Genomic DNA, 23290 nt, shown 5'->3' with positions numbered 1-23290 from the left:
CAAAAGAAGATAAATATTTTTACCGAAATACTAACCACATAAGAATTGATCATCACCGGTGTGGATAAAGACGCCTCATCATCAAGCCAAGAGACGGTGGAGGTGACATCTACTACGAATGGACGACCCGAGGAGAAATGAAATTTTCAGAAACCGACTCTCTCTCTCTTAGAAATCTGGGGGGAGAAGAAATGCAGGAAAAGATAGCAGAGGGTGGGGGGGGGGAAGAGAAAGAATGACTAGGTAGTACTAGATCAGCGTAGACGCACTAGATTACGCAATTATGGACGGAAAATAACGAAAGTTTTTTCGAATGATATAACAATATACCTCTGGATTTCTTTATTTTGTAGAATAATTAGTAATCTGATCATATTTAATAGTTAGTAAGATTGGTGAAGATTATAGTTAGTTATTTGAATCTACATGAACTATCATGACCATATGTCCCGTATTTTTTGATATTCTACTTTGATTTTTTTTATTTTGGTAGGGATTTTTTTCAATGTTAAAGCTCTCCCGCTGAACCTTTAATGATTTTTAAGCTGTTTCGTGGAACCCTTGATGTTTATCAGGCTGTTGTACGGAACCCAAACAAATTTAGAATATGTGTCTAGTGTACAGGGGCAGTCATCAGAGGCCGTCTCAACAAACCCCCCATGGGAGTACGAGCAAAATGTCATGCTTGGGCACTAACATTACATTTGCTATACAATGCGCAATTCATCTTGATACACGTCCTTTCTTGAACTTCCAAAATATGGTTGTTTCAGCCAGGGCCAGAACTAGGGGGGGGGGCAGGAGGAGTAACTGCCCCCGGATGGCAAAGGGTAGGGGGCGGCTGTTTTAGGTAGCAACAAAGAACATCGTTACAAAATTATCGAATTTCGAGGGTGTTTGTGCGGGCGGAAAAAATCCTAGTTACGGCCCTGGCTACAGCAGCTGGTTTCAGTAAAAAAATTAAATTCTTTCTCTATTTTATTATAAATACCATTTCACTTCTTAATAATATTTTTCCAGTTGACTTTCCTTTTGGCTGAATCCCTCGGCAAGTTTGTATTTCTTGTTTATCTTCCGACAAATGCCCTTTCAGCCAACAACATTCTAGAGATAGGCCTATCTTTAGTGGCTAGGAGCCGGTGCTGCTCGAGCACTCGTGGTAATTTGTGGCATGGGATCGAAATACTTCCGTGCCCCCAATCAACCTCTGCAAAAGCTAAATAATATGGGAAATATGTCTCTTCCGTAAAATACGAGATAATCCGAAGAAACTACACAATAAATTGCCCTTCCTGACACATCACCTTAAATCCACACCTGTCTGAGGGCCCGGCTAAGATCCCTGCCTAGAGAGCCATGCCTCAAGGAACTTTCAAGAAAATAACAACCAACGACTGGTTAACACCTACTACTACTTTACCAACTACCATCTCCCGTATCTCCAGTCATATCGCCATACAGCAATTTAGTGCCGATAGAGTTGGGTCGGAAATGAAGGCACCATCTATCGGTGGTCGACTCAAGTTCATCGGAAAAAAACTTGTTATATCTGCGATCTTACCCCAGGATCGAGCCTGCGAACCTAACGCTGCCCTAAGGATGTGCGTCAGAATGGTTCCGCTTGGCTGCAGCTATTCAAATGTTTATTAAATAAAAATGTGCAGTGTCATCATAACGCGTGGGCTTACCCGGACACGGCCCAGGAAGTGGGGTATCGTGATAATGAGATCTGGTGCCATGGTTTTCCAGGAAAAGCGTGAAAATTTATAAGTAGGCCATTTCAGCTATTTAGAGGCTCCAGAATATCACATTGCTCGCATGTGATCGCAGGGTGCTTAAAAGATGGCCCTGACCAGGGGCGTAGCCAGAAATTTCGTTCGGGGGGGGGGGAACCAAAGTGACAGAACAATGGATTTGGCCATCTTTTTCTCCTTTTTCGGTCATTTTCTCACATTTCGGGGGGGGGGGACCACACCCCCAAGTCCCCACCCCCTCGCTACACCCTTGGCCCTGACGATATGTAATGCTTAACGTTTAAGTTGCTTATGTAATGATTTGAAGAAAATGATTTGTGCTTCGCAAAAAATGCTCGCAGAACTTCCCTCATGATAATTTTTTGCTCAGGACCCCTCGTGGTCTGGTGAGATCCATCCCAGTGGCAACTCTTACCACGGGAGGCACGGGGGTAAATGGTTACTAGGTCAAGAGAGCCGTGGGTCCTTGGGGGAAAGCACGTTAAATCACATATGTTCAGAAAATGCGATACGTGAATGTGTAGTAGCGCACCTCTTGGAAATATATTGTCTTAAAAGAGAAAACAAATACAAATATTTCTTGCTTTGCTTAAGAGACAGCTTCTTTCGTTTTCCATTGGAGGTGCTATCTGCCGAATATATACATATATTTTCCCACAGTCAGATCATCACTGGTGGTTCTCGTTACTTAGCGACCGTGTTGGTAAATAAACATTATTCAACAACAACGCTTTCTTGATGACCTTGAGCAAGGTCAGATTCCAACAATATTTTGATATGACATCGAACTTTATTTGTTTACATTATACAATACAATTATACAAATTGTATTGTATAATGTAAACAAATAAAGTTCGATGTCATATCAAAATATTATAACAATGATTTCGGCAATTTCCCACGTGCAAGAGCTATCTTCTTCCAACAATGCAATTATCGTGTACGCAGAGTTTATAGATAGAAATATTAATTAATGATTAATATTAATTATAGTAATAATCAGTAAATAATTAATAATATTAATTATTTACTGATTAATCTTATTTTAATCGAATTAGACCCGAACACGTACAATTTTTATTTTTCTTAAAATCTATGACCCGTATATTGCGGGATATATTCTCGTATTTTCCTGTAATTTTGATCATCTCGACTCCTTTATATGCAGTCTCTTTTTTTTTTTTATAATTATGATTATATGCCGAATGCCTGTTACTCGCATGGGCAAACGGGGCACGTGCCCAGGGCCCACATATTTTCGAAGCTCCAAAACTAGAATTTTCTTTTCATATTACAATTTTTAAATAAATAAATATTTTTAGTTTTTGATCGTCAGGGTGGGCATAGGCCCTCCATTCCCCTGCGTACGACTATGCTTCAAAGAACGCAGTGTATGTAACTTCCCCCCCCCCACACTCCCACAAAGGCCATGTTTGCCCAGAGTCCGAACTCAAGTGGACCAGGTCTTGCACGTGAGCCGTATTTCTCCTGGGACATTCCCATATTTCAACGTAAGTTTGTCCATTTCGACTTTTTTTCCGAAAATGTCCTGTTGTTTCCCCGTACTTTCAATTAATAATAACGAACGCGAATACTTGAACTTTCGTTTTTCACAGAAAGATCGAGGATCAAAATTATTTTCCCAACTTACAGATTATATTATAATAATTATGATAATAAATACTTATACTGTAATAGACCTTTGACAATGTGCCCCCCCCCCGGTACTGCCCCCATGTCACTTAAGTGATTTAAAAATGCACTCTGTAGTTGAGTGCTCTGAAAACAAGCTTCAGGTTACACAAGTGGTGTAAATGAAGCATGGGTCCACAGGCGGCGCAACCTAGTAGCAGAAGCCATTTGAGCCTCCCCAATAAATTTTGTAAGGGGGCTAAGCCCCCCCCCCCCTCCTTATATTTTCATATTTACCAATACATAGGGATTATTACTCATATATGGGGATCACACATAATCACCGGTAAATGTGAAAAACAAAATTTACTAAACTCACAAAAATAATTGGTAACTATGCATATAGTAGCCGGTCATTGTGCACAATGACCGGCCTAATTGCATCGAATTTCCATAACATTTATAGCGGTTCTGTTTTAATTGGGGAAACTTACTGTGGTGGTGGTGGTGGGCGTCATCTGAAGTGAAAATTAGGGAAAATGACGTCAAAACGGATGTGTCCTCGCTTCGCAGTTTTCGAATCTATAACCCTATTTAGTGGCAAGCAGAAAGTTAACAAATTAAAGTACATAGCATGTGCTGCCACCTACTTTTATAATTAGGCAGCAAATACGTAATGGTGGAATGAATTGAAAATTACCCCGCTACTGAAAATACTTTTTGGGCTTATGAAAGGTAGGACTGGAAAGGTAGGGCCATGGCCCCCACATCCTGGAGTAGGGCCCTAGGCTGGGATATTTTGCGGGCCCCGGACCAGACTTTCACGGGCCCTCTTATGATGTATTTACAGCGTGAAAAAACAAAAAATTATGAAAATCGTCCCGGGCCCCCGGGCTGGAGCCTTGCCAGCCCACCCCTTGTGGGGGCCATGGGTAGGGCTTATGAAAGGTATGAGCTAGGAAAGGTAGGCTTATGAAAGGCCTGTGGGTGCCCGTCTGGAGATTTATTAAGGAAATTTCGATTTTTAAATCAATTCTGTGGATGCTCGGACCCGTTCTACAAACTTCCGTGGGGGCTCGAGCACCCACAGCACCCCCGGCTCCGACGCCACTGATGAAAGGTATGAGCTAGGAAAAGTAGGGCTTATGAAAGGTAGAACCGAGGCTGGCAGTTCACATGGAGATATTATGCAGTATAAACTATTAGATAATACCTCCATGGCAGGTCACCTCCAAAGGGGCAAGGAACCAGCGAAAACGTCAAATGCTGGTCTGGTCTGCACGTCCTTTTTCTTGCCATTTCAAACGTCCTATCATCATCCAATCTCCTGGAGCCTTCAACGGCACTTGGTATGGTACATCAAGAACTGGAGTCTTCGCTCCCGGTCTGGTGGAAATCCTGGTACCTGACAGGAGACGCTGGGATCAATCATTGTTTCCAACTTCTCTGGGGACCCCCGGTGTCTGGATGGGCCCACCAGGAGAAGTCATCGCTCCCCAAACCTGCAGAAGACCCTTGGTGTCAAGCTGGGGATCACTAAAAAGAGGAAGCACCGCTCTTCATTTCCGGAGGAAGACCCTTGGTGTCTGAATGGGCACAACAAAAGGAATTATACTCAACAGCAAAATCCTCCTCACAGTCAACACTTATATCCTTTGTAAATATCTTCATGTAATCTGGAATGTGTGTAAGGCCTGTCTGTGATGGGCTGTTTCAACAGCTCCCGCAGCTGGTGCCCATTTTTGTATGCACCGATTTTGAATTCACTAAACAGTCCTGGGAGACCGTGGTCAGGCCGGGAGGTGAGGAGAGGGGTACCCACTGGGTTACCCTGATGGAATGGTCTATGGAATCAGATACCTGGAGGGGCGTTGCCCATGCAGATGTTTGAGGCTCCGGTGTGTGGTGGAATCTTTCTTCCACTTCAACCCACCCCCTCGAGGGTAGCAGGCAGTAAGTCATCCTTGGGGCCTGGGTTGGCCTGGGTTGAAGTCGAATGTACCATGCACCATGTCGAAATTCAGACGGTGAATGCTTCTCGGTTTTCGGTATAAATAATCACCGTGTTCAGGGCCGGACTTAGGCAGGTGCGAAGGGTGCGGCCGCACCGGGCCGCTAAATGTTTTGGCCGCAAAAGGGTATAAAAATGTTTTGATTACATTTTGACTTCAACTTCTTAGCAAAGCAATAGCTTAAAATTCAGTCCAAGATAGAGAACCTCTAAGGTTGAGGGCCTGGGTAGATAATCGGTTTCCTAGCCCTGGGAGCCCCAAATCTTCGAGTGCCTGGGAGCGCACTTGCAATTTTTTTCACTGGGAAGCGGACACTTTTGTCCATATTTATTGCCAAATGGCAATTTTTTTTTACGACTACGAATGAGTTTTACAGTCGTTCTCGGGCGCCATAGTACCCATGGACACCCTGGGTATTATGAGTTACTTACCCCGACCCGGCGAATGTGATTCGCCATACGGGGGTTCCCATACTGGGGGTTTCTAATACCCTGGGTATTAGAAAACCCTAAGGGGGGGGGGGGCGGCTACAAATTTTTTTTGCACCGGGCCGCAAAATACTTGAGACTGACCCTGACCGTGTTGAACCCTTTTGGTCAACGACACAATACGAACCCAACCATCAAATATAGCACATTTTTCCCAGAGTCTGCGTAGCCTATTCGGTTGAAATTTCGAGGTGCCATTGAGAGTTGGCCTCCACTTCGGAGAAGTTTCGTCGCCACGAGCAGAACACCAAATCAACGGAAAACCATTGAGATACTAATACTGAGGCTACGACAGGCAACTTGCCCTACGAAGTAGAGGGGAAAAAATGCCTATAACCAAACTTTATGAATAATTTGTGTGTTCGAAGAGGCAGTATAGTGAAAAACATAGTAAATTATTTCCAACACTAGAAATAATGAATGTAAATAATATATTATTCAGGAAGTCTGCTGCTTTCCAAAAGAGCTCAAATAATAACCACAAATTTTATTTTATACACAGTACATAATTTTGCTTTGTCGGGCTCGTGAGGTGATTTTGCGCCGCCCGCGAGCCAGCAGTTGGCAACCCCTGGCGTATAGGAATTTATGAGTTTTCAGCGTCATTTTACTGGTGTGGCTTATGCGGAAGATATATATCTCGCACGAGATTTTTATCTCGTGCACTCCCGAACCTTTCTCCTGCTGGGGTCATCATGTCTACCACTAAACCACACATGCACCTCGTCCATATTCCTTTGTGGAACTCTAACGAATCGGTACATGTTGGAATGTGCGTATACATGTTGCGAACCTAACGTAAAGTTTGTTTCTGTGTAGTGTGCTGTCATCTGCCATCAATTCTTCTAACTATGAGTGAAGCGTCATTATTGAATATTTGTACCGTTGTGGGCCTGTTGCTCTCTGCGGCGAGACAATTCAACAAGGAGATCGGCTCGCATCCACGCCTCGAAGTTGGGAATCGCAGAGAACCAACTTCAACCAACACAAGTTCAGCGTTCCATGTTTTCTTTGATGAGAGGTGATATTCCCATCCTGTGACAGGTTCTCTCTCATGTCCGCAATGGAGGTTCTTGGGTGGGGGATGGTCGGGGGTCTCCCTTCGCGGGGCGTGTTGGGGCGCTGTGGACCGCCCGGGCGGGGCCTTGTCACGGGTGTCAGGATTGAGGAAGAGTCGCGCCCGTGGTGCTGTCTTGGCTTTGTCGAGCGGTGATGTGCCCTGGGATTGGGGCATTGGGTGGGGAGGGGGGTGTGGTTGTGCTGCTTGGGGGGTTGGCGGGAAGTTGGTCCGAACCGGGTGTGCTTTCCCGGCCGGCTTGAGTTTTCTCCGACAGCCTACGATCTCACGATCAATGATCTTGTATCGCAAAAGCGACAGAGCCTGGTCGTGATCGGTTCTATACTATACCAAGTTCAGCCGACCACCACTGTGGTGACGGTGGAGTTCGAATCCGGATCCCCGCGATGCGAGTCCGTAGGCCATCATGACTGCAGGTCAACAGCCAAAGCATAACATTTGACGAACATTTACTTGAATCAAAAAAGAAAAAAAAATATGACACAGAATCAGTAGATGTAAAATTTTTAGAGTTTTATTTCCTCGTTTTGTTTCATATAGAGTGCTTATACTGATTTAGATGAGACAAAAGCACAGGAAAATACATTACTACATATAAGATGAATGATCTCGGATCGAGGGCTCGGGGTGCATATTTGTGCATTTATAGAATTGTTATAGATAATTGGTCGTAATATCTTTTGATGATTAGATGCAGTCCATCCGTCTCCTGGAACACGAAACACGCATAAATGCCTTAGAGAGGCACGCCTGTACGCATAAACACCTTCCGGCACGCACCAGTTAGAAATTCCTCCGAAGAATATTTACGAGGTGCATGTGTACAGTTCAATGAAAGTGGTACAGTAGTTATCCTTGAATTTGCAATATTGAGTTCATCAGTACAAACAAGAATTTGCACTGCATGAAATGTTTGCACGATAAAGCAATAAGAATGAATGTGAAATCACTAGAAAAGAAAGAAACGATTATATGAATGTGTGTGTCATCAAATGTTGATGGTTTTACACATGGGCGGAGATGCGGGGGGAAGCGGGGCGGATGTCCCCCCCCCCCAGCTTCAAAGGTAGTGTCGACTGATCTAATGTATATGTGTATATATGAATTGACATCATCATCGTGTCCCCCCCTCAGCAATAATGAGTGCTCCCTGAGGGGTTCCGCCTATGGTTTTACATACAAGAGTCACCTGTTCATTTACATTTTCTGTCACTGATATTTTAAGTTAGTTTATATGTTATCATCGGTTTTAATAAATGGAATATTTTTTCCTTGTAAAGTGAGCACAGGGTGTCTCACAAATTCGTAAATAGTTAAAATTCACAAAGATTGAAGGAATTGATATATTTGAATGCTGTTTGCGAAAACGTTATTTTCACGAAGGGGATTTTTTTCTGAGGGGGGGGGGGGGGTGGTACAAAAATAGTACAAACCTTTGTCGACAGAGGGCGATGCATGAAAAAAAACCCACTGTAAATATGCAAATCAGAGTCCTATAAAATGCAGGATGTACGTATTAACAGCTCGTATCTGAATTTTCGTATCACTGACGATTACATAAGGTTTTCATAGTGATAGTGACATTGGTGGATGAAGTACTATCGGTGAAATTGTTTTGCGTTTTTCACGAATATCTGAAGCTTTACGAACATTTCAAACGCAGAAGAGGTTACAGAAAAGTTCAGGTATAGTCACTCCTGCCGGACTAACGGGCAATGCCCTCTATAGGAAAAACGTGAGATTTTTTTTTCCGTGTCAAAAAAAAATCCCCTTTCGTGAGAATAACTTTTCCTCAAACAGTATTTAAATATACCAATTCCTGCAATTTTTATGAATTTTTAAACTATTTACGAATTTATGAAACGCCCTGTACGGTTCGCAAAACATGATCTTTGCAGATCTATAACATTCAATGCTCTAGTTATTATACCACACCATTATGTTCACTTTGCACGTGAATAAATATTTTTATATACAAGTTCTTCAATATGAAACGTAATCAAATAATTACAGTACGTGTATATAAAAATTGCACTTGTGTGTGTTTATCCAATCACTCATTGTACGTTCGAACCCATTAGTCGACAAGCTCAACATGAAAAGAAAAAAGTCATTTTTCCTCCTTGTGACCATCTTCCTAGCATATGGAAAGTTCGTGAAAAATACGTCGGCGCACGAAGTAGTTGTTCATCATCGTCGTCAGGTGGTCGCCGTTGCAGCCAAAACATGAACGGCTTCCTTGAACGACCTACCGCGTATCATGTTGTCGGCACAGAAATGCGGTAACTGTATCCCACGTAGGAAAATGTCCGTCAGTCCTCCCAGGGACTCGAAGCATATAGTGAACGGGAAGAGGAGTATGTACCAGAAAGCGCAGACAGCCGCCAGTCCGTAGGATAGGAAGATCAGGAGCAGGGCCCACACTATCGACCAGAGGACGCCGACCACGTTGGCCATTCCCGTGGTTGTTCCGGTGTTTGTCGTGTCCTTATCTTCGTATGGCGGGAACTGAAAACGGTAAAAGGTGATAATCAGTATTATTCAAACAACCTGCAATGGTTGAAAAATGCAACATATTACTTCTACAAATGAGGCATTTTGAAATATGTTGGCCCAACTTTGGAAGAGCTGGATGAGAAATAAAATCATGTTGCACAGAGGGGTGCATTTGCGACTGGAGAGGCAAAGGTATTCTGAGTATTGCCACAGAGTCACCCTTACGGATGTGTGACAGGTGCGGTCACACCGGGCCGTCGCGGTTTGTGAGGTCCCGCATTCACTGTATAAGGGTTCAACTGATTTCATTCTAGAATTGTCATTATTTCTGGAATTACTTCTTTCATAAATTCTTCATTTCTATCTATTTGGAGTTATTTCTCTCATCAATTATGCATTTGCCTCAATTCTGAGGCTTTTCTCTCTCATTATTTCTGAAATTTGATCAATTCTGAGATTTATTCTTTCATTAATTCTGAATGATGTTCAATCATTAGGATTTTTTTTCATTAATTCTGAATTTTGATTCATTCCGAAAATTTCCTTTCATTAATTTGGAATTTTCATCAATATTCTGGGATTTTTTCTTCACTAATCCATTGGCTGCGGGAATAGTCGGAAAAAAGAAGTTGCACAAAATTTATTTTAGTTATCTTTTGTGAAAGGTAGATGACACTCAAACTCATATGTTGCAAATGCAATGATATCTCGGCCGGGTTTTCCCAGGAGTAGAACTGTGCCGTGTGCAGAGTGAAAACCTTAAATTTAAAAACCTTAAATTCAGGTTTTTTTACTAATCAGCGTTTTCACGCTGCAAATGCTGTAGAAACCTGCTCCAAGGAAAATCCTGCTTAGTGAAGACGATTCGTTCAGGAATCACGTTCGTTAGCAGAAAACTTAGTAAGCTGAGGCGTTCGTTAGTCGAGGCAAGACGGACACTGCATCAGACGGAAACCTGTCTTCGACAGAATCAAAAAATAGTTCCTTTATTGTATTAATGCTTTTATATGTGTGCGCACCTTTATAAAATGGACACCTGTCTAAAATGGAATATTATTTGTCTCTTGAGGTTACGTTTCGAACAGGTTTCATTGTATAACGCAATCAACAAAAAGGTGTGATACAAACAGAGAATCTCGATTCGAACCTACAATCAGTGACGCCTTAACGCATGGGCCCCACCAGGGCACGGCCCTGGGGGACTCAAAAGAAGAAAGGTCTCAGAAAATCGAGAAGCAGTTGAATTTTTTGGGAATTTTCCAGGTAGGGGCCTCAGAAAAATCACTTGGCCCGGGGGGGGGCCCATGATGCTCTTAAGACGGCCCTGCCTACAATGACCAACAAAGTAGTGATTGGGGGCAGGCAGGGGCACTGTACCAGGTACCGCTACTCAACAATGTAATGATCTGACATCGATTTGCTTGCACATAAATTTGTTAGAGCCTGGGGTTCCCAAACTGTGCTCCAAGAAGAGATTGTAAAATAGATAAATCATTTTTCAAAACTTTCAAAAAATTCACATTTATTCCAGGTTACAGTTGGGAGCCACCTTGTTTTTGAATGAACGAAAACAAAATATTATTTATATGTGTATGTATATATATATATATATATATATATTAATATAAGTAAGGGTTTTTTTGAAATTCGACCTCTATGGGAGTCATAAGGGGGTTCAAAGGTAACATTTCAAAATCATGCCGAGCCGAAACCGGTTTAGAGCAATGTTTATGAAATTTGGTCAGTAGGTTTATTTCATGACGTAAAGACTCACTAAGAGGGTTTTTTTTTTCGAAATTCGGCCCCTAAAGTGGTCATGAGGGGGCTCGAAGGTTACATGGGACAATTTTTATAGGATGTTTAAGTGAAGTATTGATCAAGCACGCGAGCACGAAATTGGACACGAGCATTGAACACTCTGGTGCTTCGGCGAGTACAAAGGTTGAATATGGCTACTGGGAGACGGTTGCGTTGCATTGTATATTTCTTAGTTATTGGGGGGGGGGGACACACAAACAGCCTCAGCCCCCAGGCTCCTCCGGTGCCTATGTCTACAACTAATACAACCAAACAGTTTACAAGCAGATTTACTTCAGCCAGGTGCGGATCCAATACGATGTGACGGAAGGGGCAAATTGTGTGAGTTCTTTTGTGATCGTCCCATATTTTACGAGACAGACAAATTGCGGTCATAACCCCCCCCCCCCCCCCCGCCCGACGGATCTGCACCTGATCAAAGACAGACATCTTCAGCTGTGAACGGAGTGGAGGCAGGCACCTTCAGATATGAATGAGCCGACACAGATATCTACAGTTACAAATGAACCCAAAACAAAATAGATATCTTTAGTTGTGAATGAAGCTGAGGCAGGCATCTTCTGCTGTGAATAGTCGGAGGTAGATATCTTCAGATTCAAGTGGAGCGAAGGTAGACATCTTCAGCTGCAAATTGAGTGTTCATCTTCAGTTGCGAATACAGCGAAGGAAGACATCTTCAGCTACGAATGGAGCGGAGGCAGGCGGATCCAGAGTGATGTGTCGCAGAAACGACTTAATGTGTATGTGCATCGGGTCATCCCGTATTTTACGGGACAGACAAATTTTCCCATGTTATTCGGGTCTTGAAAGGGGCGATCGCCACTATCACCCCCCCCCCCCCCCCTCACTCTCTTGCATCCGCGTTCGACTTCAGCAAATAGTTACTAAGAAAACGAACTCGATTTTAAAATAATATTATTGAAAAGCCAGTGAGGACACGAACCCGATCAAGATCACACAAGAAGAGACACACAAGTATGATGGTAGTCAAGCAGAGGGAGAAGAAGAAGAATTAGAGACGTCGCCAACATGAGTTTGTAATTCCTTTAAAAATAAAATAAGAGACGGAACACAGGAAACTCGTTGGAAGTTCATGCACAACTCTCCAGAGAAGTAGCGTGCACACATGAAAGCCATCGGACCTGTTTGAGATAGAAAAACAACACAAAAAACAAGGAGAAGGACAATGTTCAGGACGAAAATGAGAGTCATTGTTCTTGTTGGGTTGTTGTGTAATGAAAAATGATTGGGAGACAGACATAAGGATGAGCGAGTGCCGTCACACTACAATGGAAACAAAGCGAAAAATCTCCTCGAAACGAATGCTTTGCATATTTCTCCAATTCACTTCCTAGATAATTTGCTACACAGACAAAACATATTTTGCTTCGGAGAGAGAAGAATATTCTCTTCTAATTTATTTTATCTCATATTTTTCAGCTCCCGCAGTGTTTACATGTTGGAATATGATGGAATTTAAGGGAAATTGAAATTTTGGCGAAAAAAAGAAAAACCTTGAATATTCACCCTAAAGGAGATGGATATAATATGGATATATAACTTTGTTTTTCTCCAGATCCACACATACGGGGTATTTCAGAAAATACTCCTTAACTGGGAAATGAGATATCTTAGAAACAGAGTGATAGATAGAAAGGTTGAACGAGTGGTACGTTCATGGCCCCCACAAGAGCAGGGCCGACAGTGCTCCAGTCCTGGGGCCCGGGGCAGTTACCCGCATTTTTTTCCTTTTTTTTCATGCAATAAATTCACTATAAAAGGGCCCACGAAAAATCTGGCTTGGGGGCCTGAAAAAGACCCCAGTCTTCGAGCTCCAGGATGTAGGGACCATGGGTACCTTTTACGGGCAGGTCAGGAATTTCAATTACGACGGTTTGCAAATTTATTTTATAATTTTAACTGATACTAATAAAATGACTGCTGCAGTCATTTTATTTCACGACTTCTTTCTGTGAGGGTACATTTGAAAGTAATTGTTTACAGTCCTCAAACGCTGTATCAGTTTGAATAGTCCATCTGTGAGATACTATACGCATCCATTGCAGTAGAGGCATTGCTTGCAGGAAATTGTCTTTAAACTCCACTCTTCACAAACTTAGGCATGTCCTTGCCAGGCAAGACGACCATCACGAATTCATCGCAATCATTGGCGTAAGCAAAGGTGGGGGTATCAGGGGGGGGGGCGTGCTAATTCCCCCTACAGCCGAGATTATGGCTTCCTTTTGCAGTAAAACATGTAACTCCCTCCCCCTTCTTAAGAAGAAACAAAATGTGATTTTTTTCAAAAAAAAGACCCCCCCCCCCATACTTTAGAGAACCCTCGTACGCTTCTGATCGCAATGCGATTCGATCCATGTTTGCGAAGGACGGCGGAAACTACTGTTTGAAGGACTGTGGCGCCATGTATCAACAAAATTGATTAATTTCACAAACCGGGGAGGATTCGAAATTCCATGTCCGGCCATCAAATGAACTACAGGGTGTCCCAAACATTTCTGAAGAGTTTAAAAATTCATAATAATTGAAGGAATCCATGTATTTGAACGCGATTTGCGGAAAAGTTATTCTCACGAAAAGAGGGATTTTTTACTAAATGATCAGTTATTAAAAAAAAAGAATTTTTCGACGGGGAGCGTTGCACGGAAGCAAATCACTGCACATATACTTATTTATTTATTTTATTCGCAATAACCCCAGAAGGCACGAAATGCACTTACACTGGAAAAGTTATATGCAAATCAGAGTCCTATAAAATGCAAGGTGCGGGGTTAACAGCTCATTTCTGAAATTTCCTGTTACTGGCGCAAACATAAAATTTTCATTGTGATGTTGACATTGGTGGATAAAGCACTGTTGGTGAAGTCGTTTTACCTCAGCCCCGAATCACTGGCTGCACGAACGTTTCGGACACAGAAGAGATTTAACAAAGGTTAGGTCTAACAACTCCCCGCCGGACTTTCATGAAACGCCCTCTATCTACAAGAACCTGAAATAATTAAATTTTCTGTATAAAAAAATCCCCCTTCGTGAGAATAACTTTTTCGAAAACCGCATTGAAACATAACCAATTCTTTTGAATTTTATGAATTTTTAAACTAGTTATACGGATTTATATGTTACACCCTGTACTTGTTTCATCTTTTCGTCTATCACAGCGTACAAGTTATGTAATTTCAGAGTTGAAGGGTCTTCTCTGAAACACCTCGTATTGATGTAATGCATAAAAATTATATATTTTTATAGATTCTTTTAGAGTGAACGTCTGCAAAAGGAAATCCGTTATTCGGAGAGTAAATATTGGAATTGGTTATTGTGATAATTACAGCTCATAATAAATAACACAGAATTTTATCATAGTATAGTCTATAAATTCTGATTGAGCATGCACAGGGTGATTAGCCTTTAGGAGAGTACACTGACTCGAAAACGTGTTGCCGGGCACTTAATTGATCTGCAAATGTGCTGCAGATCACTTTTGTGGTCTGTAAATGTGCCGCGGGTCACTCAAGCGATCTGGGATTCATTTTTACAAGAAATTGGGTTGAGGTTGCGGATCACTTCAGATGACTACGAGGGCGGCATTTGGCCCGTGGTTAAGCATGTGTGTGTTCTAGTCTCGATTGATTTTCAGACACGATTAAGGAATAAATAAGATAAATTGCACTGCAGAGGAATTGAGATTCCTTTAAATAAGAATTTAATTATACAGTTTGTTCTTTCTTCGTAAAATTACACGTTTTAATTGCGCCTTCGAATATCATCGTGAGAATAAAAGATATAAAGTACATTTGAAAATATTCTGCCTCTGTTTTATATTCAGAGACGGCAATATATAGCCAGAATTCGAACTGAGAATCCTCTGTATAATATTCGCGTGATGGTATTTTTCGAGGAAATCTCGAATATATATGTATATATATACAAACACGGGGGGGGGGGGGGAGGAAAAACATGGAGTTTGGAATTGATTAGAAGGAAAAAAAAAATATTTTTTTGGACATTTTGAAACGAGGAACAAATACTTGAAATTCGAGTTTCACTCGAGCATTTCGACACGATAATGAATACGCATGCATTTGACTATTTTGAGGATGATTCGTTTCATCATTTCACAATAAAAACAGCATTCCAATAGCGGAAGAAAAACAGAATCATAGGCCGGTAAATAACGCTGTCAAACTTTTGGAGCTGATTAATTCTAAGGCCGGGATTACACTGTAAAAGTTTTCTAAAAGATCTTTTATAAAACTTGAAAAATACAACCAATAAGCTGATTGATTACATTCGAGCAAATGCAACCGATCTGTTTATTGGTTGTATTTTTCAAGTTTTATAAAAGCACGTTTACAAAACTTCTATAGTGTAAGGCCGGGCTGAAATGACACCACATTCGCACAAATGTGACCGATAATATTATTGGTTACATTTTATAAGTTTTCTAAAAGTTCTTTTATAAAACTTGAAAAATGCAACCAATAAGTGTATCGGTTACATTCTAATAGACTTATTGGTTGTTTTTTTTTCAAGTTGGTAAAAATTATTTTATCAAACTTTTATAATGAGGAATTTCCGAGGAGCAAATGTGTAAGCAGGCCATCCCCTCAAAAAATTCTCACCATATGGAGCAATCAGGCCCACGTTATAAATTCACGCATGAAATATCTAATCAATGTGCCAGTCACTTCCGATTCGGAAGATATATAGGTGGCAACACCATCAATACACATAAAATGTACTATACCAGGGTGCACGACTTCCTGCTTGCCAAGGTGTTCCTTCTAAAGGTGTTTCTGAGGAATAGTATCAATAACAGAACAACACGGCACATACACCAGTTTTCTCATCCGCGATTGGTATTCATATCTCATATCTGGCTCGCTGACTGGAAAGGCTTGTACATACTTGTAATACATCAGTGTTTTTAAAACTTTTTTGATGTCGCGGACCCACTGAAGTGAAGATCAATGTTCCGCGGATCCCCTGTAGCGTCAGAAAAATCGATTTCGACGCCACTCTTCCATAAAATCCTGAAGGTATTGTTTTTTTAAATATAATTTGCATATCGTAAAAAAATTTAATAATAAGTTACAATTTCACAGCACAAAAAATGTCATTCATGCAATGATAGTGAATGAAAATTATCCTGCGAACCTCTTACGAAGTACTTACGGCCCCTCCCGTTGGTCCGCAGGCCACATGTTTGGCTCCACAATAACACGGTTCTCCTACAGTCATCCCTTCGGATGTAAAATGGTAGTAAATTTCCATATGGCGACAGTCTGGGATTGTAGGTAGTGAGTATGCAAACTTTGTATATATATAACCCTCTTTACTTTCACATTTTCATCTATAAATTTGGGCGATGTACAGTTTCAGTCAGAAACTCCGCCATTTGCCATTTTCGCTTATAGTACCTTTCGCTTGGCGGTACCTGTGGGACACGAAAGAAGCATAACTGACAACATAAATACGTTAGAGCCCCCACTTAATATTCACGATGTTTACGTACCGTTTGAGTAGCAAGTTCCAGTTCCGTGATAAGGTGTTCGAAACCGGAACCTTTATTACAGTAATTGTAGCGGGTGAATTAAGCAATCGTGATTCTTCCCTTATCTCTTGTGTTATGAACTGGACAAACCAAATTTTCTTGTTATTTTCTATTGAAACGCTGGGAAAACTCTAAGGAAAATGGATTTTTTTTTTAAAACGTGAATTCATAATTATAAAATTACGGAAGTTCATATGCAATTATTGCAAATGGCTCGTAGTACTTAGCTAGTGTCATATTCAGTGCAAGGGATCCGTCCCTTTCATTTACGATAACAATTTATCTTATCATTGCTGCATGACAGGACAAAAAAAATCTATGGTATGAGCGTGAGCCGATTGAATATGAGTTCGTGAAGGTGGGTTTGAAGCAGGGGTTCTCTCAACCTTTTTCAGCCGCAACGCGTAAAATCAACAAAAAGATCAGCTTCGCGACCCATGGGCTGTTTGTTTTTCGAAATGGTGAAACCAATGATGCAATAAGCGCATTTATAACAGGACTAGCTATAATACCCGGCGCTGCCCGGGTTTTCTTGAATGAGGCTTTTTGGATCACGTGATATCTCCCTCTTTCTTTGAGGGACATGCAAGCCGTGTCCAAGTTAACCAATATGGCGACTTCCTGCGCGATTCATGAAATAAACAAATATAGATTTACACAGAAACGTAGAAATGAATATAATTTTTTTTTTTAAGGGGCGCTAGGTATTTCGATCCTCCCCCCCCCCCCCCTGAACTTCAAGTTATCCATCTGTCTGTTCCAGCTTCCAAAAATCCTTAGTTAAAGCTGTGGAATTTTTTCGATGCACTTTTCACGGGCTCATAACTAATTTTAAAATATCCTAACCCACATGAATTTAAGCAAATAAATATCAAAAGAGACAATATGGAGACATTAATTTTCATACTTGAGAAGATATAAATGAAATCAATGATATTGCTCGAATATCCAACTCAAAAGTATAGGTTTGGCTAATTACTTCATATTTGATCTCCTGGGCTTCGTACATCTCTAAGCGAACTGAATATTTCAAAAATCGAGAATTAAATACAATTTTTAAAATTATTGATGGGGCGGAAAATCCCACTAATTTCCGCATTTGTACAGTAAAATCGACAATTTTAGCACTGATTTCTATGAGGATCACCCTTTTCCTGACTCTCAAAGCGATGCTGATGATGATTATGACGTCTATTCAAAAAGCCTCATTACTGAGAGTATATTGAAAATGTGGCAAACCATTATAAAGGCATAAACTATTATACATATACTAACAGGATTAAAGAAGTGACAAACCGTTGTAAAGGCATATACACGTCTGAAACGCATTGCTACGGAACCACGGTAACCAAAGTAAACGTTCGGAAAGTGATTGTTGAGGCCCAAAAACCATTGTTGCCGGACAGTTTTTTGCCCGTTTAGGGCATTTGCCCTGGTCTGGCGAAATTTTAAAGTAGCCTATCGTTCAAGTCGGGTCCCATTTGGTATATATGCAAAATTTAGCGACGATCGATCTAAAATTGTAGATTTGTATAGAGAACATACACACACACAGACACACAGAAAACCAATTTTATATATATAGATTGTTAGCAGATTTGTACGCACGACTTATCAAAGCCCCTTGTAAAATTAAGTTCGGAGTCGTCGCAAATGCTGGAGAATCAGAAGCTTGTATACATGACAATTCAGGTATTTACCATCTTTACTTCAAAATATGGAAGTTAGATGGCAATACTAGCAAGCACAACTTTGACAACATGAATACGCTAGGGCCATGCATGTACATACACAACACGTTCCGATTCTTTAAAAATTCCAAAGAGGAATGTGTACGAGTTGCCTGTACAGTAAGTAGTAGTAGCTTATAAATCCCTGTGTGTGCATGTTAGTTGATTTGAACGACTCGTCTCGGAAGTTCCCGTGAATCAAGTTTGGGTCGAGACCCACATAGGTTAAGAATCCCCAGTTTAAAGAGATTGTACACAACTGACTTATAGATGCTTCATTTTTATGCAAGTCAATAAGAGCTTTCAATCAGCAATTCAAGCTACGAAAAAAAAAAGAAAAGAAAAAAACAATCGACGGTGTGAATATAGGCCTAGTGTAATATTGTAGGATCGATTTTATTTTACTCACCCGACTGTACGAGTACGAGCTTATCGCCGATGTCTCGACCCGCACCGGGATTCGTTCGTTCGTGGCTTCGCGCTCGATTTCACTCATGGAAGCGATTCTAAATGGTAAACTAGATGTTTTAAGAAATAGTACGAAGCGGCACAGCTGTGCACACAAACACAACGAGCATCCAATGAGAGATTATCGGGAGAAGAAAAAAAAAAGAAGAGGAAAAGTAGAGGAAAGAGCGCATTTTTACCGTGTTTCAGCTGTAGAAGAGTACGACCTACTCGGCGCATCTATCACTCAATTCGTGAATTAAAGACACGTAGAAATAACAACATTGCATCAAATTTCTATCCTTGTTTTCTTTTTTTGAAAAGCAAAGTCTGTAACACACCGGTTGGTGGTCATTCTGTATTGAGACGACTTCGTTGTTGGAACGGAAATTGGTCACAGTCCTTACAATAGCATCAATTCGACTCCGAAAGGATGTAATCATACGAAAGTGCAAACAGCTGGCTCATGATGAATGCAGAAAAGAAAATTAAACTGTCTCTATACGAGGAATCGAACCCACGTCCTCTCACGTCCTTGGCTTTCGTGCCGGGTGAGCGCGAAAGCCAAGTACATCATAGAAACAACGAACGTCTTTCTTTAGAGCTTGTATACACTGAACGTACATGGACAGTCAGGCCTAACTCATCACACAACTCAGATACTCTAAACGTCAGTATGAACATATGGCCGCTGTGGTGGCCACACTAAAGGACTCACATTGCTAAGTCCCGGGTTCAAACAGTGGTGGTCGGCTGAAGTTGGTTTTCTGTGGTTCCCAACTTCAAGGCGAGCCGATCCCCCCCCCCCCCATTAAAAAGTTTCGCCACACAGAGAGCAACAGGCCTACAAATAGAACAAATATTCAATCATTACACTTCACTCACTTCTGGCAGCATTGCAAAATCAGACACAGCAATAGATACACTTTCAGACTGTTAGGTGTGTGTAACCTTACACTTCCGGCACAACTCACTAGGTAGTAAATTGCCCATGGCGATAGACCTGAGTTGTGCTCGGTTTAAAAGAAAGAAGGTATCAACTTGTATCAGATTAATATGTCAATCAGCATATGTGAGATCAACATATGTCAGAAGCAACAGCTCAGTGAGCCAATCATATGAAAATTTAGATTTTTTATTTTGTTGCATGTTATATATTTTCACTCTGATATGATTTTTGAACGCCTTTTGAGCATTTTTTAAATTGAAACTATACCTCTATACGACAGACAGTTGATGAGATAAAGGCCGCATTAGCACTTACAGGACACCCTGCGTTATTTCGTTTTAAAAGTGAGGTTTTCTGTTTTTCAGGACAATCCAGTTGCAGTGTATGATTCCATTTTCCAGTCGCTGTACATGAGGACCCACGATCGCACCGGGCTGCTGAATACTAGGACAATGATAGCAATTACCTCCGTACGTCCGATCCTCCGCACAGACGAATCCGTAGCATGTGTGTAGAAACACGCATCGTGGTCAATGATAAAGTTTGAAAAACCAAAGTTTTGAATTTTTTATGTAAATATATGCTCGCGTCGATTGTCGGGAAAAATACATGCCCGGTTGAAATTTTTGCACGCCCCGGGCGTGTCGATCCAGCCTTGATATGCAGATTTAATGAAATCCACGTTTTAATGGGCATTATCTCTGATTTTTTTTTTTAGTTTTTCTACCTAGTTAGATGATTTTTGAATAATCAGGCCCTTTTCGTTTGTACAATGTTTTAGATTATTTTACGTACATGAAATATGCCCGTAATATCTACTTAAAAATGTACGAGTACCATTCATGACGGTTATCCATTTAAAAGTCATGAGACTCATTCTTTTTCTTTCCATCTTCTACGAATGTAGGCGGCACCGAGAGAAAAATAAAACCAGCCAGGTCCGAGTTGAAGATGGACTTCCGCGTTCGGACATGATGGTGTGTGTGATGGTTTCTTCTATTCTTCTAGGTGAAGAGAAAAAGCAACACACGATGTTTTTTAAAAACGAGGAAAGAAAAGGGCACAAATTCAGTATTCAGGTCATGTTTGCTCATTCCTCGGTTTACTTTATTAATGTTCACGAGAGAGTTTGGGAAAAATAACCTGCAGAAATTGCTTGGAAGGTATCGGGGGGGGGGGGATATGGCATTCTCTGAGATCGAAGCTCATGAAATTCCACTTCAAACAGAAAATTCGAAGCAGAGAATTCGCCAGAGCACTTCCTGGTGTTCGTCAGTACACTAAGTAATAAATTGAATAAGTTAATTGCTTTTCTGGTATTTAACATTTTATTCGGAATATGATACGATATCTGAAATGGATAGGTATCCACCTTGTTTTGGTTTCAACCAATGCCATGGAATTAGGGGTTATTAGATGTCTCGTACAAAAGGGATTGTTCCCTCCCCATCCAAAGGAAAATTCTATCATTGCCATTACTACCAAGATTTGTCTAGGGCAGGTACGTTCATCCGTAGGCACAGCGCGGGACACTACACACATTTCCGAAGAGCTCGGCGGGCCATGCGTCGAAAACCCATGGCCTAAGCGGTCTCCAAATGATTTTGTTATTGATAAAGGGACGCAGGACTTAACGTCTAGTGTTATAATAAGCATTTTTCCAGGCCCAGCATCGATCTAGGGCGATGTGTCGGAAATGGTGATATATTATGTCTGGTGATATATTCTGGCTTGTCGTGCATTTTACGGGCTAGACAAATATTCTATCTAAACTTTTCTACTCTTAGCTAGAGAAGGGGGGGGGGGGTGATCGCATTCATCATCTACTTCTGCATCCGCGCCTGATAAAGCCGCAGTCCACCGTCAGGTCTATTCAACTGAAATTTTCGTCAACCCCTTCGGTAGCAATCTTCTGCAGCGATGATTTAACCTCGGCTGTTCAGAAATGACTGAGCCTCGGCTCCACAAATGTATAGACTAATCATTTGGTTTAATTCCGCCAGGGATGTATATAGCCCAGAAGTTTAATTATATTTGAAAATTCGGTTATAAAAATTTGAAATGTTAAATAATTGATTTTTGCTGTGATAAAATTTCAATATCATGTGGAAAAATTTTGGTTTGTATGATATTCCCCAAATTACAGTGAGCCTATCTTTAACGGTAAATTTCTATCTGCCCCATTACAGTATCACCATAAGAACCTGAAATATTTAATTAATTAATAATTCAATTAAATTAATATTTAATTTTCACCGTATAGGCCGCACTTCCCGCTTTTGTTGGGATTTCTATTTCTCACAGCGAAGGGAGTTTGGCGCAGATCAAGGGTGAAAATGTACAGTGCTTATGAAAGACGATTCGATGAAGTTTTCATAATGCCCACAGGATGAGCACCGACAATGGCAATGTAATCACCAATAAGAAAGATGACTATGGGTCAGTCGCATAGATACAATATAACCATTAATATTATGTTTATAATCAGTCGCATATCTTTGACTGGCTTGTTTGAATATTTTCACATAGTTTTCATTAGCGTCTAAGCTTTTGGTACAAGGTTGGTGTGCATGGTCTACATATTTCTGTTGGCATAAACATGGAATATTGCAAAACCGAACGTGGAAATGATATGTTGGTTTACGTGTGTGTTTAAAAGTTTTTTCCCCCATAATTCATGTTCCGAAATTAGAAAAACTTTTAATGCAATTCAAAATGAATTAGCCTATTATTAATTTTCTTTATTTGAATTTTTCGTTGTATCTTAAATAGAGATACAGGTTATACGGATGACAAAAAATAATGTAGTACTTTTTAAAATTAAATTGTTTGAATTCAATTTAAATTGCAATAAATTGAAATCTTCTACGTATCTTTAAAAAAAAAGAAAAAAATTATGGTAGTTCAAAATACCATCACGTATTATTCTATAAATCATCATCGGGTTTTTACTGCGATATATTCATGTTATATAAGTGTTTAAATGAAATGATACTCAAAACACTGAAAATAAATAAAGGTTTAGATATTGTGGAGTGTTTATATGTACGATACGAATTGTTTTTAAAATTAAAATTATCCTAATAAATGTAGAAATATCAGTTATGTCTTAAAATATCAAAATAAATGTTGAAATATCAGAGGCGGATTTATAGTTTTCCCACCTGTGGGCTATTCAAACCTTGCCTTCCTTCTTCCTTTCTAATTCATGTTCTTGATCACCAATTACTTAATTTTGGTCACGCCCTTTCACTTGAACTTGTCATCTTGGGATAAAGCCCGCATACCCCCTCCCCACCTAGGAAATATACCTCTGA

At 40.7% G+C, this 23290-nt stretch overlaps 1 protein-coding gene and 1 long non-coding RNA gene across 12 annotated transcripts in view; both read right to left on the bottom strand.

The window, feature by feature from the left end:
• LOC149083438 (uncharacterized) overlaps positions 1-179 on the bottom strand; it is a 24226-nt gene extending 24047 nt beyond the window's left edge. For 7 of the 11 annotated variants that reach the window (XR_016193263.1, XR_016193265.1, XR_016193266.1 and 4 more), the window contains exon 1: positions 36-167. This is a non-coding gene — a long non-coding RNA (uncharacterized LOC149083438). Of the gene's footprint in view, positions 1-23 lie in introns of all 11 variants that reach the window. The other 4 variants (XR_016193261.1, XR_016193269.1, XR_016193264.1 and 1 more) reach the window with 4 other exon arrangements.
• A 7283-nt stretch (positions 180-7462) lies between these two features.
• Positions 7463-19099, bottom strand: LOC149083437 (uncharacterized). Its single transcript, XM_089236727.1, has 2 exons — positions 18987-19099; positions 7463-9472 (listed from the first exon to the last, which is right to left on the bottom strand). The coding sequence occupies exons 1-2, from the start codon at positions 19071-19073 to the stop codon at positions 9164-9166; spliced, it is 396 nt and encodes a 131-aa protein (XP_089092853.1). The 5' UTR covers positions 19074-19099; the 3' UTR covers positions 7463-9163.
• Positions 19100-23290: the final 4191 nt, after the last annotated feature.

Source organism: Pholcus phalangioides, unplaced genomic scaffold, assembly GCF_987345545.1.
Source record: "Pholcus phalangioides strain wild (caught in Gottingen) unplaced genomic scaffold, Ppha-v1.0 ptg000009l_1, whole genome shotgun sequence".
Classification (NCBI taxonomy): Eukaryota; Metazoa; Arthropoda; class Arachnida; order Araneae; family Pholcidae; genus Pholcus; species Pholcus phalangioides.
The sequence above is the reverse complement of the archived record's forward strand: the minus strand, read 5'-3'. Positions and strand labels throughout refer to the sequence as shown.

Bases quoted from the DNA above. Each gene is read 5' to 3' on its own strand.
- LOC149083437 (XM_089236727.1), bottom strand. From the start codon at position 19,073: ATGAGTGAAATCGAGCGCGAAGCCACGAACGAACGAATCCCGGTGCGG. The intron at 9,473-18,986 runs GTGAGTAAAATA...TACCGTTTTCAG, and splicing joins GCTCGTACTCGTACAGTCGG to TTCCCGCCATACGAAGATAA.